The sequence below is a fragment of the Heloderma suspectum genome, chromosome 12 (assembly GCF_057233095.1).
Source record: "Heloderma suspectum isolate Gila_16-S chromosome 12, 16-S_ref, whole genome shotgun sequence".
NCBI classification, from domain to species: Eukaryota; Metazoa; Chordata; class Lepidosauria; order Squamata; family Helodermatidae; genus Heloderma; species Heloderma suspectum.
The window spans coordinates 9486989-9504312 of NC_139469.1; the positions used below are offsets into that span (position 1 = coordinate 9486989).

Genomic DNA, 17324 nt, shown 5'->3' on the forward strand with positions numbered 1-17324 from the left:
AATTAAAAAAGAGTATCCTTGTGTTGTGCGCCCAATCCTAAATGACCAAGTTATCCTGGCTGCAAGGTGCTCTGTTGTCCAGGTGCTGCCAGTCTATGTGTCTATTTATAACTTTTGTTCCCCATGATGAATCCTTAGCCCTTGGACTTTTAAAATGCCCTTTCTAGTGCCTGCAAAAGTCACCTCCCCCCGCCCTCGGAACCTGGACTTTTGGTCTGTTGCAGGGAGTGTTTAAATATTCATTGCTCAGACCCTGAACTCTGCTTCAGGAGCTTTCCAAATTAATTTTTTGCCCTTTCCTCCTGAGACATAGAGTCCTTTCAAGTGCTGCCACTGCGTATGCTGCTTCAATAACCTGCGTGTATCTGTGACAGACTCCTTGATGCCGGGAGCCAAGGTTTTCCCAGAACCTGCCGTAAACAGGTGCGGCAGGCAGTAAGTCCTCTTTGCCTCTGTGATGCTGCACTGTTAACACAAAATTTTGTGCAAGGCAGGGCAGAGGGATAGGGACCCACCAGGGAAAGCCTTCTTATTCTCTTTTTTCAGAAGACTCAGCAATTCAGCACTCAAAGAAAGGATTTATATTTTTCCCCCAGTATAAATTCACTTCTAACAAGTGTTAGTAAATCAGGTTTTATCCTCCTGAGATTTGAAATGTATGAATGCCATGGCATTTTACCGAGCTAATGCTGTTACAGATTCCTGTGCACGGTGCATAGACAAATCTCTCATCTCCCTCTTCACGCTCTCCGTCTGGAGGACAGATATGAAAAGGCAGATCTGACCTGCACCTTCTGCAAAGCCTTAATGCAGCATTGCAGTTGGATGTGGAGATAAACTACCTGCTTGAAGCAGAGGAGATTTATAGCAGGCCAAGGGTGGGAGAATGCTCATTAAGGACACAATCCTATGCATGTTTAGACAGAAAAAAGGCCTACAACTCCCAGCATGCCCCAGCTAGCCAAGTTGGCTGGGGCCTGCTGGGAGTTCTAGGCCTTTGCTTTCTGTCTAAACGCATAGGATTGCACCTTAAAAGACTTAGAGCGGACACACCAGTCCTTTGGGGTTATACAATAGGGTCAGCAAGCAGAAGCCCTAGACAGGTCTTTGACTTGCAGGGGGTTGTCACACAGGCTATGAAAAGCCAGCATGGTGTTATGTCTACAGTGGAGACCAAGGTTCATATCCCCACTCAACCATGATGTTCACTTGGTGAAATTGGTCCAGTCACCATCTCTCAGCCTAACTCTCAGAGTGGTTGTGAGGATAAAAAGTGGGGGGTGGGGTAGCATGACCTTTGAATTCCTTGGAGACAAGATGGGATATAAATGCAGTAAGTAAATATTGAGTGAATTAAATCCTCTGATCCTAATGCAGGATAACTAATGGCAGGCCTGCACAATGTGTGACCCACTAAATTAGAAGCAGCTCACCAGCCATGTATGGTGGTCAACCCAACCATGGGCCAAATAAATCTCCTGCTTCTTGCTGCCTGCCTTGGACTGCAAAAATAGAATGGAGTGGGTGTGTTGTTGAGCCCCTAGCAGGGCTACATCTCTTTTGATGGGTTGCAAGCATGCCCTATATTGTTGGTTTGGATACTGACCCTTGTGAACAACAAATATGGATTCTGTTCTGGATTCTGTAATGGTTAGCTTGCACAATGTAGACATTAGGTATGAGATTTGTTGCATGAGCTTGATGGACCTTTTTCTTGCTTCCAACTGATGTCTAGATGTTTCATCCTTAAAGAAGGACAGCCAGGGTGTTTTGCTGCTCAGAAGCAGACCCAGTTTGTATTTCTAACTTTTACTCCTGCTTCTTGTCTAGCTTCTGGTGTCCTCTTTTAAGAGCTGGATTGTTGAAAAGTCCATCCTAATCCTTGCACCTTGCAATATGCTCTCCTGTGAAAATCTTGCAATAGGAATTCTATTTTCTGTGCCCCATCATATGAGGGGTTCTGTGCAACTCATATAGAATTAGAGGCAGAAACACGTCTTAACTCAAAACTCACTGAAATGTGCCTCTGCAATTCTGTGAACACTTACTTCGGTGTAAGACCCACTAAACTCAGGCGAGACTTACTTCAAAGTAAACATGCATAGGATTGTGCTGTTAGGCCATAGGGCTATGTACACATACTAGGGAGGGAGGCCTGTTCTACACATACAGTAGAATGAAGTCATGGTGGTAGTATCCCGAGATGGTTGAGTGGAGCATACCACTTCAAGCTGCAGGTGGGGATGTCTTTTTGTACTTAAAAAAAGCAAAACAAAAAACACCTGCAAGTAAAAGAAACACCAACCTAGCACATGAAGGAGAAATGTTATAGTCTAGTCCACTCCCTGCTGTGGTCGTTTCTAGTTGCAGGGAGTTTTGAATGCAAAGCATATAAATCCTGTGCCTCTGGTTTATAGGGGTATGGTTTATTCTACCACCCCCTGGCTGTCATTATGTCTTTCCATCTCATTCTGCTGCATGTAAGACAGATCTGACTCCCACTGAATTCAGTTGAAGTTGTTTCTCAGTAAACACTGACAGGATCAGGCCGCAAAGCTGTAATCCTAAACATACTTCCTTGGGAATAAATCCATTGAAATCAATGGAGCTTTAGTTTCAAGGGAACTTGAATAAGATGGGGTTTATGTGACTTGAAAACATCCTTTGTGTTCTCAGGCACGCAGGTGAGATGAGCTGCTAAGCCTGGAAACATCAAAGCGCTTAATCCTGTTTGCTTTAAATTTTGCTCCAGACCATCTATGCCTGATGAAGAAACCTCTGTGTTATTGGAAAGCTTACTTCCCCACCCCCTACAAAATAAAAAAACTTTATAAAAGAAGAAAATGTAAACTACTGAAGGTTGGCCTAATAAAAGATAGCATCTTAGATATGCTTTGTAAAAATGTGGATCAAAATTTGCTTCTTTGTACTACCGTAGCAAGGGAAAGGTACCAAATCCCTGTGACAAACTGTCTTATCCTCTGATCAATACCTTGTTAAAAAGAAAGACGATTATCTGAAAATGGTGGTTCTCTCTCTGTCTTCACGCAGAGCCAGGGCAGGGCCTTTGCCTGCGCTCATTCTGTCGCCGTTTGTCCCCAGGAAAAAGCATTTCCAATGTGGAGGAATCTGTCACGCTGGATAATGGGGGGTTTACGGCCCTGGAGCTCAACAGCCGACACCTCAACGTCAAAAACACTTTCTCCAAGAAGAACGGGACAAGGTAAGGCGGCCCCAGCCCCCCGCCGTTTGGACAAGCGGCCTTCAGCATTCAATATCCAGCCAAATGCAGGAAACCTGGAGAAAGGCTGTGAGCAGTTACCCTTAGCATCAAGTCCTATGTTTCATATGCATCTTTACTCCAACTTCAAAACCATCCCAGACTGAGGGCTAGGAGCATGTCACAGTTCATTTAAAAATACACTTAAATCTATCCTTTTAAAACAAAGGAACAACAGGTATAAACTAACACTCGCTAAACACTCCATCCCCTACACACCTTAGCAGTTTATCCTTTCCTGCCCTCAGATCAGCCAATATAAACAGAACCTACACCTCTTCAAACTCTATGTCCCCTATCCCCCAGAGAACTTTAGTTATTGGGTGAATTAGACATTTGTTTGTTTGTTTGTTTTTGTTTATTTATTACATTTCTATGCTGCCGAATAGCCAAAGCTGTCTGAGCAGCTCACAAAAATTAAAACCACAAGTACAGCATAAAACAGTATAAAATATAAAAGCTTAAAACAACAGTATAAAGGTACAACCAGAATAAAACTTAGCAGCAATGCAGATATTTAAAATACACATTTAAAACAGCAGAGCTAAAAGACTAGGATGCTGAAATGCTTGGGAAAATAAAAAGGTCTTCACCTGGCGCTGAAAGGAGTACAATATAGGAACCAAGCGAACCTCTCTAGGGAGCTCATGCCATATCCGAGGTGCCACAGCAGAAAAGGCCCCCTTTCTGGTAGTCACTAAGAAATGGTAGAAATGTACTAAGTTGCACTAAATGAGCTTCTTTAATGAGCTTCTGCCACGCATTGAAAAGTTGGTTGTTCAGGCAGGCATTTGGGATGGGTTAGGGTATTTTTAGAAATATGATGTTTTAATGTTTAATTTCACTGTTTTAGGCTTTTTGTACTGCTGTACATCGCCCAGAGTGGCCAGGTGACTGGCCGGATGGGCGAGTAAGAAATTTAATTAATAAATAAATAAATAAATAAATAAATGTCCCCTCTGTATTATGCATTTCTCTTATTCCAAGTGATTAGAAGTTCAGTGCAGCCTTTACACGGCAAATTCTTCTTTGGAAGAAGGAGCATCAGGGAGATTGATGGTGTCTTCATACTAATCTGTTACTTAGAAATGTTATAGGCTGAGCAAGTATTAAAAGGTTCAGAATCAAATATACAGGCAGGAAATGTTCTGCTCCCCATACAACATCTATCCAGCACCCTGAAATCTTAACGCAACCTCCCCTCCACATCTGGATTTGTTTTCCTCCCACATACATTCTCCATGCTCGGCCAGTATAAGTCAGTTTCTGCTCCCTGTGGTGGGTTTAAGTGTAACTCTCATTCCAGACACTTGGGAGCAACCAAATCATTTAATATGCCAATGTCCCTTATGGGGACCAGGTAGGTTATGCTAAACCTGAAATGGGACAGACATTGCCTGTCACAACGGCATGTTGGACCCGAGCTGTTTTGGGTTTTGATTGCCCACACAGAGGAATTCAGAACCCAGTCAGCTCCAGGAGTCTGTGGGTGTATTGGCTGAACTGGCCTACTGCCCTTATAGGATCCACAACACTCCTTGGAAAACTTGATTATATAACACACGCAGAGCCAGCCCTACCATGAGACAGAGTGAGGCAGCCACCTCAGGCAGCAGATTTAAAAGGGCAGCAAATAGTTAGCTATCCAGTTTGTTAATATTGTATTTTTACTGCTAGGGATGAGGGAAGGTGCCTGTAGGATTTTCTGCCTCATGTGCTCAAATAACATGCTTGCCTTTGCATCCTATGCACCTTGACTTGGGTGGCTGAGGGGCACCATTTGCTGCCTTGCCTCAGGTGGCAAAATGTCTTGGGCTGGTCATGAACACGCACACACACACACATCAAGGAGTTGGGGGGGATGCTTCTTTTTACCTGCTACATCTCCTTGAAGAACTATTTCATAAAATCTGAGTAGCTGGAATGTGCATCATTTATTAAAACACACGTGCATCAGCTACCCAAAATGCCCCACAGGTTTTTACTATAAATGCACATGCGCACAAGATCGTAGTGCAAGTGTTCTGTCTGACAGAGGAGAAAGCTGCAGCACACCTGACTTTATTTCCTTTCCTGTATCCAGGTCTCCTCCTCGCCCAAGCCCAGGAGGGTTGCACTACTCAGATGAGGACATCTGTAACAAGTACAATGGGGCAGTGCTGACAGAAAGTGTCGCCCTCAATGAGAAACCCTTGGATGCTTCGGAATCAGAAGTGAGTTTATAGCCCTGTGGTTGGAGGAACCCTATTGGGATGGAACAGCGGGTGGTGTGCTGTGCTTGCTAGCTTGTAGGCAGGTCACATCAATAAGGGAAGGAGCAGGGCTCCTCATTTGTCAGTGTGGTATAAAGCCAGACATGCCGGGAATGAGCAAGAGAAGAAGAGGAGATGGGGGTGGCAGGGGGGAGAGAAGGGGAATCCAGCCTCGGTTTGCTGGAGCATTCATGCACAGCGAACTATTGGGGATTCAGGCCTCTCAAGAAAGGCCCTCAGTAATTGAGTAAACTCAAATAAGAAGCAAAAGAGATTTAAGAGACCAAGTTACTAGGCGTTCTCTGAAGGTAATCTCTTGTAAAGCTGAGAGAAAGATTCTGTTATTGCGCCCGGGTAGGGTATGGATTTGAAGTCTAGTAACTCTGGAAAGGTTTCACACTTTCTTCTTTAGCAGGTAGCATGGCCTTCTAGCTCCTATCAAGCCATCTGGATGAGCGTTATTAAGGCTGCAATCTGATGCATGCATGCTTGGGAGCACGTCTCCCTGGTTCTTCCCAAGGGAGGTTATGCAGGATAGCCCCTGCCCGCCCCCCCCCCCCCGCTGCTGCTGCTTCTCCTTCTTGGCATCTCTCGCATGGTACACCTTGATCCCCTCTTGTCCATTGCTTGGGATTTACTTATTTAGGGGATTTAGATGCCACCCTTCATCAGAAAAGTTCATAGGCCAATTTATATGAAACATCAAATAAAAGCATACAATACAAACAACATAAAAGATAAACAGAACAAAACATTTAATTAAAACAGCCAGATGAAATCTAAAATCCCTAAATGGCCTGAGAGAATAAGAAGGTTTTTGCCTGGCACTTAATGGATAACAGGCACCCTCTCTGCGGAGGAGCAGGGCACCTCATCCGAAAACACCCCACCCCCGGCTGCCACCACCTCACCTCTGATGGTGGAAAACCAGAAGCAGGGCATAATCAGATGGCCTTAACATCTTAGATGGTGATATGGAGATAGGGGCTGTCTTACGTTCCAAGTTGTTTTAGGGGAGCAGTAGGCAATGCAGTGCCTATGACATAACTGCACCCCCAGACAGTTTTCTTGGTGTCCACCAAGGTGCTCCACCACCTCACTTTTGGGGGGGAGGTGTTGTTGTTTAAATTAGCACATTTTCTTACTGGCAGCTGGGATCTCTGGGAAATAGCTTGTTGCTGAAAACTGGGTTTAAAGGAGTTGTTTACTGTGTTGGAGCTCAGACTCCACCTCTGCCTTGTACTTAGAGGTGGGTACAAGACAGAGCACATTACTTGTTCTTTGCCACGCCTCCCATAGCAGCCATTTTGTGGTGGTGCCCAAGACAGTTTCTCAAATTGCCAAATGTGCCTACGGTCCCAAAAAGGTTGCCTGCCTCTGTTTTAGGGCCTTAAAAGTGGTCAGCTCCAGGCCCTGGAACTGGGCTTGGAAACTAACTGGGATTAGAGCAATACTCATAAGAACATCAGAGCCTTGCTGAGTCAGACCAAAGCTCCATCTAGTCCAGCTTTGTATTTCTGACAGTGAAGTAATATATTTGGAGTATGTGGGCTAATCCAGTGCCAAAAGTAGACATTACACACCAAACACAGGATTTCCAAGCCTTAGGTGCAACCCAGTCAACGTGTAACTAGAAAGGCAAAGGCAAGGCAGGAAGCCATGCTGATGCCAAGCACGCGGGATCATGCCACAGGCAGCTGTCCATTGTGTTCCTCTAACACTTCAGGCATCCTGTGCAGCCTTTTAATAGGCCCTGTTCACTGATAGGAAAGGTGGAAGCATCTGCCACTAAAGAGTGAGAAAAGTAAATGCCAAATGCTAAAGCTTAGGCTGGACCCATGGTGATGAAATGGGCACAAGACCTCAAGTCCAGCTCCAGGATTGTTTGGAACCTCCATCAGCAGTCAGTGCCCCTTCCTGGCCCAGCTGTACTGAACTGACCATTTCTCACCCATTTCACCGATTTTGTTTTGGCCGTACTTCAGGGGAGAGGCCAAATTCTTTTGGGAGGAAGAGAACTGGAACTGCCACCATTTTGTTTTTTCTGAGGAAGCCCTGCTCTGTTTTTTTTTTTTGTCTGTTCTTGAATGTTGGGAGAGTCAAAACGGCTACCTCCTTTGCCATTCCGTGGGGGCTGCCATCATAGAGGACACCAGCTGAGTATCTTTGGAAAAGCATGCCCTTTTCGAGTGGGGTGATCGTTCCTCCAGCAGCTCATTTTATTCAAGAGGTGCAGGGTTAAATACCCATCTCAGGGAAATGGCAGTGATTGAAGCAGGGATGTTAAAAATATGTTGTCACAGTATGTCATTCCATGCAATCATTTTTCCAAACCTGAACTGCTAGGAAAAACTTTTTAATGTGTGGATTTCTTTTCTTTTTGCAAATTGTTTTGCCAAAAAAAATCCAAAGATGCTTCCTTTGAGAGCAGACCCTTTGTCCCATGCTTGGATTCGATGGTTGTGGGACTCAGAGATTAACAGTGCAATCCTATGTATGTCTAATTAGAAATAAGCCCGGCTGAGTTGAATGGGACTTAATTCTGAGTAAAGATGTTGAAGACTTGGTGAAATGATATGGAACAGACCCTTTGACACTGACAAGCGGTCAATAGATTCCATAGATTCTGCCTGGAACTTGGGGACAACTCAATGTAGCCAACCAGTCATTTCATTTTAAAAATGCCACTAAAGCCCTTCAAGGCTGTGGGCCTTGGTCCACTTTTGACCTCTTTCCCAGAACACCCTGCTAAACAGGCACTGGTTGTTTCTGGCCTCTCTTGCCTCTTTCCATCCCATTAGAGCACCTTAATAGAGTGAATCTCACAAGGTCTTCCTCATTGCCAAGTCTGGAAGCTTCACTGCTGTCGCCTTCCCACTCTGACTTCAATCCATTTTTCTGTGTAGCACAATATTATCTTGAACGCCTCAAGTTGTCAAGCCTCGGTGACCCCTCCCCTCCAGACACAATGCATGTGTTTATCTCTGGATCTGAAATGCCATGGTGTGAAAGGCAAATACAATCCATCAAAGCGAATGGCGGAGACATGTTGATTAGGGACCTCCCGCTTTACTCTCTCGCTACTAGGACACTCCTGGCCAGAAGCTTCTGGAGAGAAAGTTTTGGCAGGTCAGAACATCACCAGCTCTTTATACCTCTGCCTCGGTGGCGATTTCATCAGAAAGGACTTGCATGTCACAGGACAGAGTCAAATTAAACATAGGGTCCGTGGTTTGCCAGATGATTCTCCTACTCTGCAGCTGTTACCAGTAATATTCCAGAAAGCTGCTTTTTTTTTATTAATAACCATCTTTGGCTCTTGGAGCCAAGAATGTCACGGGTTTTCCTCAGAGCTCAACCTCAACCCTGAATTAGGTAAATATTCCCAATTATTAGACTGAGAGCATCTTACACTTATCACATGGAAAGCACCTCAGCTCTGCCTCTTGCAAGGCTCTCTCCTAAAGGCAAAGGAAGCTGGAGGTTGAGGGACTTGGGCACCCCTTCCCTTTTCTCTGTGTTCCCAGGGAAGGCCCAGCTAAAACATGCTGAGCTTTCCCCTTCCCTTGCTAACTCACTCAGCTTATCTTCCCTAGCAGTTAGGAAGGAGAGAAACAGGGAAAATCAGCCACCACAAGCAAGCACTTTGGCCCCTTCCAACTTTCTGCCTTCAACGAGCCTTCAGTATGGGCTGAGCTAGGCTGCTTTCTACATGGCAAATGTTTCAAGTAGCCTGGCTCTGAGACTCAGAGGAATAATTAACTTTTCTTAAGATACAGGGCTCATATATTAAGAAGGCCTCTCTAGACTCTAAGATTTCTGACAAAGAAAATGGCTACATCCCAAGGGTGGCAAATGCAGAGATCCAAGATAAACAGCATATGAGGATATGAAGAGGCATGTATGGCTGGGGTCTAATACCATCCTAAAGAGAGGAGGATAGGGCAGGAGGAGAGGTTGGGAACTGATTCCCCTGGGCCTGACTGGCCTGTGTAGACCTTGTTCCAAGGCAAAAGTCCTCAAGAGACTGAAAAGGGGGTGTCCTCACTCCTGCTTGGCTCTCATGTCAAGGGTGCTTGTGTCATCCTCACCGTTCAAGTGTCAAAGCATAATCCATTAAGGTTTATCAAGGTGAGTAGTGTGAAGAACACTGAAGGAAACAGAATTTGTAAGAAAAAAACCTTACTCAAAAAAGCCCTCTTGTACACAGGGAAATTTTAGACATATGTTGTGAAAACCTTTGGGAAGACCGTGAATTGGAGGATTCACATAGATGAAATGAGAGTGAGAATACTTTTTAAATTATTGTTGTTGTTATTTCATTTCTATACTGCCCAATAGCTGAAGCTCCCTTGGCGGTTCACAAAAATTAAAACCACAGAGTGCAGCATAAAACAATATAAAATACGAAAGTTTATATAAAATATAAAATATAAAAGCCTATACTTGAGAAATGTAACTCAGGAAAAAAGCTGTCAGCCTCTTACCAGCTTTTGCCACCTACATATGAAATATGGTGAGGTATGCATATTCTCGTCCTCTTTCACATGCTTTTCCTGCTGATGTTTGTAGTCGACAGAAGGCCAGTGCTACGTCCAGGACAATAGGTGAGGTTTAAAAGGAGCATTCAGGAGAGTGCACAATATGGGAAATATCTGCTGTGAACCGTATCGCCTAAGCCCAATTCCTGCCTAAATCTAATTTGGCTAACAGATAAGAGAAAGCAGCAGACCTGAAAATATGAGGCACTTGACTCTTTGGCGAGAAAAATCCAGGAAGAACCAGGATCAGCAAATGGGGCAGGGAGGAAGATAGCAGTCTCTGATGCTTTTCTGCAGGGGCTTTTACTCTGTTACCTGCCTTTCACCTCTTGTTAATTACCTCGGGCAGCTTGCTGCTTTGTGTTGCCCTCTGACCAAGCTGCCAGGGAGGCAGCATTCCTTGTTGTACCATCTCCAGCCGTTTCTTGTGATGTGCACACATTATCTTGAGATTACACTCTCTGCTCTTCTCTCTGTGACAACCTGGAATTAAACCTGCCATTAGCGGAGCGTGCTGGGCATAAATATGAATTTCGCTGTGCCGCTTTTTGTTATTCATGTCAGGAGTTCTACATGCTGGTTCCTGATAGAGCATAATGACCACCTCCTGCCCGAGGCGACTTCTGCATGCAGACGCAGTATAGACAGAGGTCACTCGAGTCTATCTGTTCTCTCGTTACACTCTTTCTTTGCCCTTGATGTCAAGGTATATGAAACCCTGAGCTCCCTATGCAAGAAATGCAGCCTTTTGGCATAGTCACAGCCCTGTTTTTGTGACAAGCAGAATAAGGGCCCCATTTTCCTTCTGAGCTTTGATATCCAGTCAGTCTCCATTGGCCCTTTGATACTTGCTTGTTTCCAGTGGCTCACACTTGAAGGAAATATTAATGGACACAAAGCAGAGGCAGCAGAAATGGCTGCAGGTCCTTTTGATCATTCGGTAGTTTTAGCAGGACATGATTTTCTTTTTTAAAATATCAGGTGCATCTGTTTTGTCTTGTCCTGTTTTGTTGTGGTACTTTTCCCCTTCAGTTTCTGTGACTTCAAGGGAGATGAGCTTTTGCCTACTCTAGGATTTCAGCTACTCCATCTTTATGGGGAAAATATGTTGTGAAGGAGGCAGAAACTAACCATCTGATTTCCAGGAGGAGGGCTTGGCAGATGCTTTTCCTCATGTAGCCAAGCCTATTTGAGCTTGTCAGGCAGTTGTTTTCCTTTGACAGAATTCCTGCGTACAGGATGCCATCAAGCCAGAAGAGCCAAGGCCAAAATCAGTGTGACACATTTTCCTTAATTTTTTTATCCTCATGCTTTAAGATGTTGCAGCTGCACTGATGCTGGAAAGGCAAACTGCTTTTACACATCCCATTGACTTATGCTACGTCTGGAGCAGCCTGGCTCCAAAGCACGAAGGCACTTACTGTTGATTTGGACACTGTAATGTTTCACTTCAGTGGCCAGTGCGAGCCTGACACGGACCATGGTGCTGGGGGGAGGATGACAACAGCAATCTAGTTCTTATATGCACATTCCTCGCCATTACTGCCTGGGCCTGCATTGTGCAAGGTCCACCTGTTAAAATGAAAGCAATGAGATGCTGGGAATGACAGTGGGGTGTCCTTACGTGATGGCCCTGTGCTTTGGTATCCAGCTGAGGGCTCTTCTCATGAAATTTTCTGAACTTGGATATGGCTACCCACATAGAGAATAAAGCAATACCTGTACATTTTGGATGTGGGGCTGTTGTTGGTATATTTGGCCATGCTCCACTTTAAAATGTATACATGAGGAACTGGCTCTGAATCACGGCCCTGGTTATGTATCTTTCAAAGGGGGAATCCACCATAAATACACACGTGTGTCCTTCATCCATAGCCAGTAATTTAAGAAGTCTCCTGAGAAACTGTCTTGAAGCATGACACAGATGGGTACATATGAAAATTCATCTGGCTCAATGCTGTTCTTAGAAGAGCACTTAAATGGTGCTGGGGCAGACACAGAAAAGATGGGACATATCTGAGGGCAGATGGACACACACAAACATGGGATTTCTATATTTGCCTTAGTTAGGAGAGGGCAGGTATTTGCATTGGAGAATCGGCAGGCAAAAGTTGTTTACCATGCCCCCTCCTCCAATTCTCTTCTGCAAACACCTCACAGGCCTTAAAAAAACCCAAAAAACTCAGCTTCACCCCCAGCCAGGCTTGGAAACCAGAAATAAACCTGATTGGGGGGGAAGGGCCCAGAAGGGCATTTCAAAGGAGAAGCAGCAGGAGTGAGAAGGGTTAAGCATCTCTCTGCCTGTTCTGCCCTCCAAAATCCCCTGATGCATTTGCATTGCCTCTGCAAACTTGGGACTGAGAACTTATATTTGCTGCAGTAAACATATGTAGTTCTGCCCTGAACCCACTAGTGACCCTCTGTGACCTTATCTAAGTTGCACTGCTGTTCAGCCAAAGTGCTTGATGGTCTGGAAGTTTTGGATGCGCTCCAACATAAATACAGAATTTTAATGAGGTTAAGCCACTCGCGTGAATAATGCTTACTTCTGTCAGCTAGAAAGAGCATAGACAGAGAAAGGCTGGGCAGGAGTGGCGTTGAAAGAGATCTTGTTAATATGATTACCTAAAGCTGTTCACCACTCCAGTGCCATGTGTTTTCCCTGTTACAAATACACACAGCATGACAACATTGGCCCCCAAAACAGACACACACTGGGCTGATTGGCAGCCAGTTTCAGCCAAGCAGAAAGAGCCGTTGTCAGTGGATGATGGAGTGGAAACCCCCCCCCCCAAGAGCCTCAATGGCACCTTCAAGACTAACAGGTTTATAGGTACCATGAGGCGCTTCCTCGTTTCTGCAACAGCAAACTAACACAGAATTTGCCTCTACTACAGTGGAGAACATCCGGAGGGAGGAAGTCAGAATGGAAACGATAATGGAAGTGAGAGACGTTTGGAAAGTGGCTACCCATTTCCACACTAGTTGAGGCAGACAAAAAGGCTGAGCGTATTTCCACCGCAGCCTTCTGAAAGAACTTGAACATATACATGGCTGTTCCCTTCATTGTTAGTTATAAATAAATGTACACAATTCCTTTTCTCCAACCATTTTCAAAAGGAAATCTGACAGCCACAACTGTTTCTAAATTCCCTGTAATGCCAGCCTTAAACTAAACTAGCCCACTAGTCCCTAATTTGTCCCCTAATAGCGTTTGTTTCTTTTCATCTTACCAATAAAAATACTTTAAACTGTCAAGCATTTTCTCTGTTCTGTTGCTTCACAGGCATCTGTGCACCTTTGCTTGTCAATTTCTAATCTAGCAGTACACCCAATCAAATTCCAGGCTGCTGCTGTTGCCTCGGCAACCGGCCCGCAGTTGCGGTAAGTGGGCCTGCCTCACCGTAGAGAAGAAAACGGCCCTGCAGCATTTCCATTTAGTCAATAGTTTTGAATCATTAAAAATAATATGGCCACTCTAAAACATAATCCAGTTGCAGGAGCAATTTGTGTAATAATGGGGGACAGTGGGAGGAATAAAACTTCAAGAGTCCCTGGGTTAACAGCACTGAGATCGTAGTTTCCAGAATCTGTTTAGTTCCACATGGTACACTGGGTAGTTGTAAGCCCATCCGCTACTACATTTCAGTGTTCACCTGCACCGGGGAAAACTGTAGATCTTGCTGTGCTAGACTCAGGGCCAGGATCTACCGCCCTTTCCCCCTGATCCTTGGCACTTGTACCGGCTGTTGGTAGTGGCAGACAACATCCATGCTCCTGGTGACGGTCTTCCTTATGCTTTCTGCCTCTATGTTCTAGCAAAGTCACCTATTTTTAAAGTTATATCCCAACCGTCAGTATTTCTGCTCCCAGGGCATCCATATAGAAGGCTGTAGTGTGTGCATGTAACACTTAGTAAGCTAGTAGTTCATCAGGCCCCATGAGGAGACAGCTTGCTTTATTTTACGGTGTTGTACATTCCACCTTTCTGTTGATGCACTCACCATGTGCTTTTTATGATGGCATATATACGGGGGGTGGGGGTGGGGGCGGAGAACGTGGAGGAAAGAGGACCCAACAACAAACCATGGGTTAAAACTCTGGGTTGTTTCCTCCTCGACAACCTAGAATTCCAGGTTTGCACATCACGACAAACAACCAAAGCAGAAATGGTGAGCAGGTGGGAGGCAGCTCACTCGCTCCAGACAACCGATGGGTGAAACAACCCATGGATTGTCATTACCTGTGAACTGGGTCAGTGTTTCTGTGTATAACATGGTCAACACTGTAGACAGAAGAGAGCTTTTACAAGAAAGTAGGGCCTCCGCTGATGAACATAGGACACAGGTAGGCCCATATGGGAGGAGGTGTGTATCCTTAATGACATACAGGGCTGTTCAAGTCCTCCCCTCTTTTGTTTGTTTGTTTGAATTTTGGAGAACCTAAAGTATATTAAGGATTCTTTTGGTTCAGTCCAATTCAAAAACGATTTTAATAACCACAATTCCTATTTTGTGGAGCCGTTCAAAGGCCACGGTTGCTCATCTTGTTAGCATTTTCAGAAGGTATTTGAAGCCTGAAGATGGGGGAAAGGAAAGGATACCTTTAAAAAAAATTGCAATAGCCGCCATCTAGTGCATGTGATAACATAACCCATGTCAATTTGCTTGAATCTGCATTAGAATACTACCATGAAAAATCATGGTCAGTTATAGCACCCTCTATTTCATTCTGAGGGCTACCTAGCATTTTGTTATCAGTTTCATGATTAAGGCTTATGTTGAAAGTAGATACTAGCCTGACAACAGTCATGGATATCAGCCATACATTATCAGCCACATTGTTTTGTGTCTACATGTTTCTATAAACAGCTCTATAAGGATATGCAGATTTACTTTACATAATCTTTTTTTTTACAGTCATACACTTTTCCCTTAGCTATTTTCCGGCAGCCACAATTCCTGTCCTAATTTGCAATCTGTGTACCGCTCCCCCCTTTTCCTGGCCTTGTTCCATCCCCCCTCACACACACACACGCACCACACACACACACACACACACACACACACACACGATGCACACAGGTAAATGTAACTGGTTAAACAAAGCACCTAAGTCCGCTGCTGAAAATGGGAGTGGGATTTCTCAATATACAGGCAGCTGCAAAGTGAGAATGGGATGTATGCATTTCAAACTGTATCCTGAAAGTTTAGAGTCAATAGAGCATGTCACCTTCCTTTCTGTGGCCTGCTGTGCTCCTATCAATGGACCAGTGGTGAAAACGGCACCCACCCTGTAGGTACTCACAGACCTTTTCTCTCCTGAACCTCAGGTGACTGATTCAGACTACGAAGACGAATTGCCAAAGCACTCTTTTGTCAACCATTATATGAGCGACCCCACATACTACAACTCATGGAAACGGCAGCAAAAGGGCGCAAAGCATCCGACACCGTACAGGTATGAGGAATGTGGGGCCAGCGAGGCAGAGCCTTACTTCCAGACTGTCATCACGACACAGAGCTCAGGAGGGGTGTACACCCCAACAGGACAGCCTGCTCCAGGCTCACGGACTCCAGTGACAGGCTTCTCCTCCTTCGTCTGACACTGGGAGAAAGAGCAACAGTGTAAGCTCAGTAGCCTGCCGAGTCTGGAAGTACCACCACCACCACCACCACCACACCAGATGACTGTATGCGTGATAGGTGCAGTGAACTGTGGGTAAAATTCTCTTATCAGGGTAGAATGGATGTAAATGTGAATGTCTATTTTTTTTTCAAGACAATCAACTCTTTAAGATACAGAGCTGACCTAGTTGAACTTGCGTTGATTTTTTTTTTCTAAAAAAGCCCACAAAATGATCAAAAACTGACAATTTCAACCACTTTGGAATATGATTTAAGGGGATTTTTTAAATAAAAAAAATGCTTTTGTAATGCTGCTTTTGGAAGCAGCCTTCTATGGGTTTTTTTCCTTTCTTTTCTCAAGCCAAGGAGATGAATTCCATTCTTGTGGAGTAGGTAGCACTGTTGTGACATAATTGAAGGTGAAACCATATAGTCTCCCAAGCACTCTCCTCTTCTCCTACCAACCAGGATAATTAGGAAAACACAAAAAAAAGGGGGGAAGAGACTTTAAGAATGGTTCTCTCGCTGCACTTCTTTCTCTCTCTCTCTCTCTCTCTCTCTCTCCCCCCTCTTGCTGTTTCTGCCTTCCAAGCACCAGCTGAATCACTTTGTCTCAATATCATGTCTCTCCTGGTGCCTGCAAGGTTCTCTCCTGATGGGTTTTGATCTCTTGTCTTCATTTCTATTCTGTTCCAACTGAGTTTGTTGTGTTCCTAAAAAATATTCCCCTCTCCAGAGTTCCTGTAAGTCAGCGTAAAAGCGCAGTGGGTAGCATGAGGTGAAACAGCTGAGGAAAGATGTTGAAGAGGTGTCAACTTTGCGCTTATTGTGGGTCTGATTCCTCTTTTGTAGACTGCATGTGCCAGTGTCCCTTGTAAATCTAAAAGAAAAGAAAAACCCAGCAAGAAGACAGTTCCTTTAGAGTAATGTGTTTATGAAATGACGGGGAGAACACACTAGTCGAACAACACTTCTACGGTTTTCAAAGGTGTCCTTCCACGTAAAAGAAACCAGACCTCTTTCCCTTGTCTGCTATGCCAGTTGGATGCTGTTCTGCAGCTCTGTTTGAAAAAAAGTACATGTTAACACCAGATTTGTTTGATTTTTTTAAAAAATGTATATTTTTAATGATTTTTTTTTAAAATACAAAGACACGTCATACTCTACTGGGTGATCTTTTTTGGTGTCCACAGGTGCCTTTTCGCAATTATTCAGCTGCATAAATGAGAAGCAGCAGCCACAAGTCTCTGAATGAAGCTCAAGTGGTTTTGAATCCACAGGGTTACAAATTACCTCGTGTACCGTCTCTCTGCACGGCAGCTTAGAGCCCCTTCGATGCAAAAGGCTGTTTTGTTCTTCTCTCTGTTGTGTGCTGCCCTGTCTTTGACCCATAGGATGCAGCCAGCTCCTTTCTGCCAAGGCCCATTACGTTTATTGCTGGGCTGTGTATTGGAAGGGGAGCCTCTGATCCCGCTCCAGCCATCGCGCTTGGCGGGAGCCATGTGAAAACCACCATGGATCAGAAAAGGCTGTTGTAAACGAACTGCATCTTGGGAATTGCTGCTGCCCCTGGTCTCTCCGGTACAAGTGTTCAGCCATAAAAGCTGACCCCTGCGGTCTGCCT

The 17324-nt window shown here is 44.7% G+C and overlaps 1 protein-coding gene across 3 annotated transcripts in view; it reads left to right on the plus strand.

Moving 5' to 3' along the window:
- SDK1 (sidekick cell adhesion molecule 1) overlaps positions 1-16865 on the plus strand; it is an 851863-nt gene extending 834998 nt beyond the window's left edge. For 2 of the 3 annotated variants that reach the window (XM_084818282.1, XM_084818283.1), the window contains 3 exons: positions 3052-3223; positions 5364-5493; positions 15406-16865. In XM_084818282.1, the coding sequence (XP_084674408.1) occupies positions 3052-3223; positions 5364-5493; positions 15406-15678 (575 nt within the window). In that variant the 3' untranslated portion in view covers positions 15679-16865. The remainder of the gene's footprint in view (positions 1-3051; positions 3224-5363; positions 5494-15405) is intronic. The other variant, XM_084818285.1, reaches the window with a different exon arrangement.
- Positions 16866-17324: the final 459 nt, after the last annotated feature.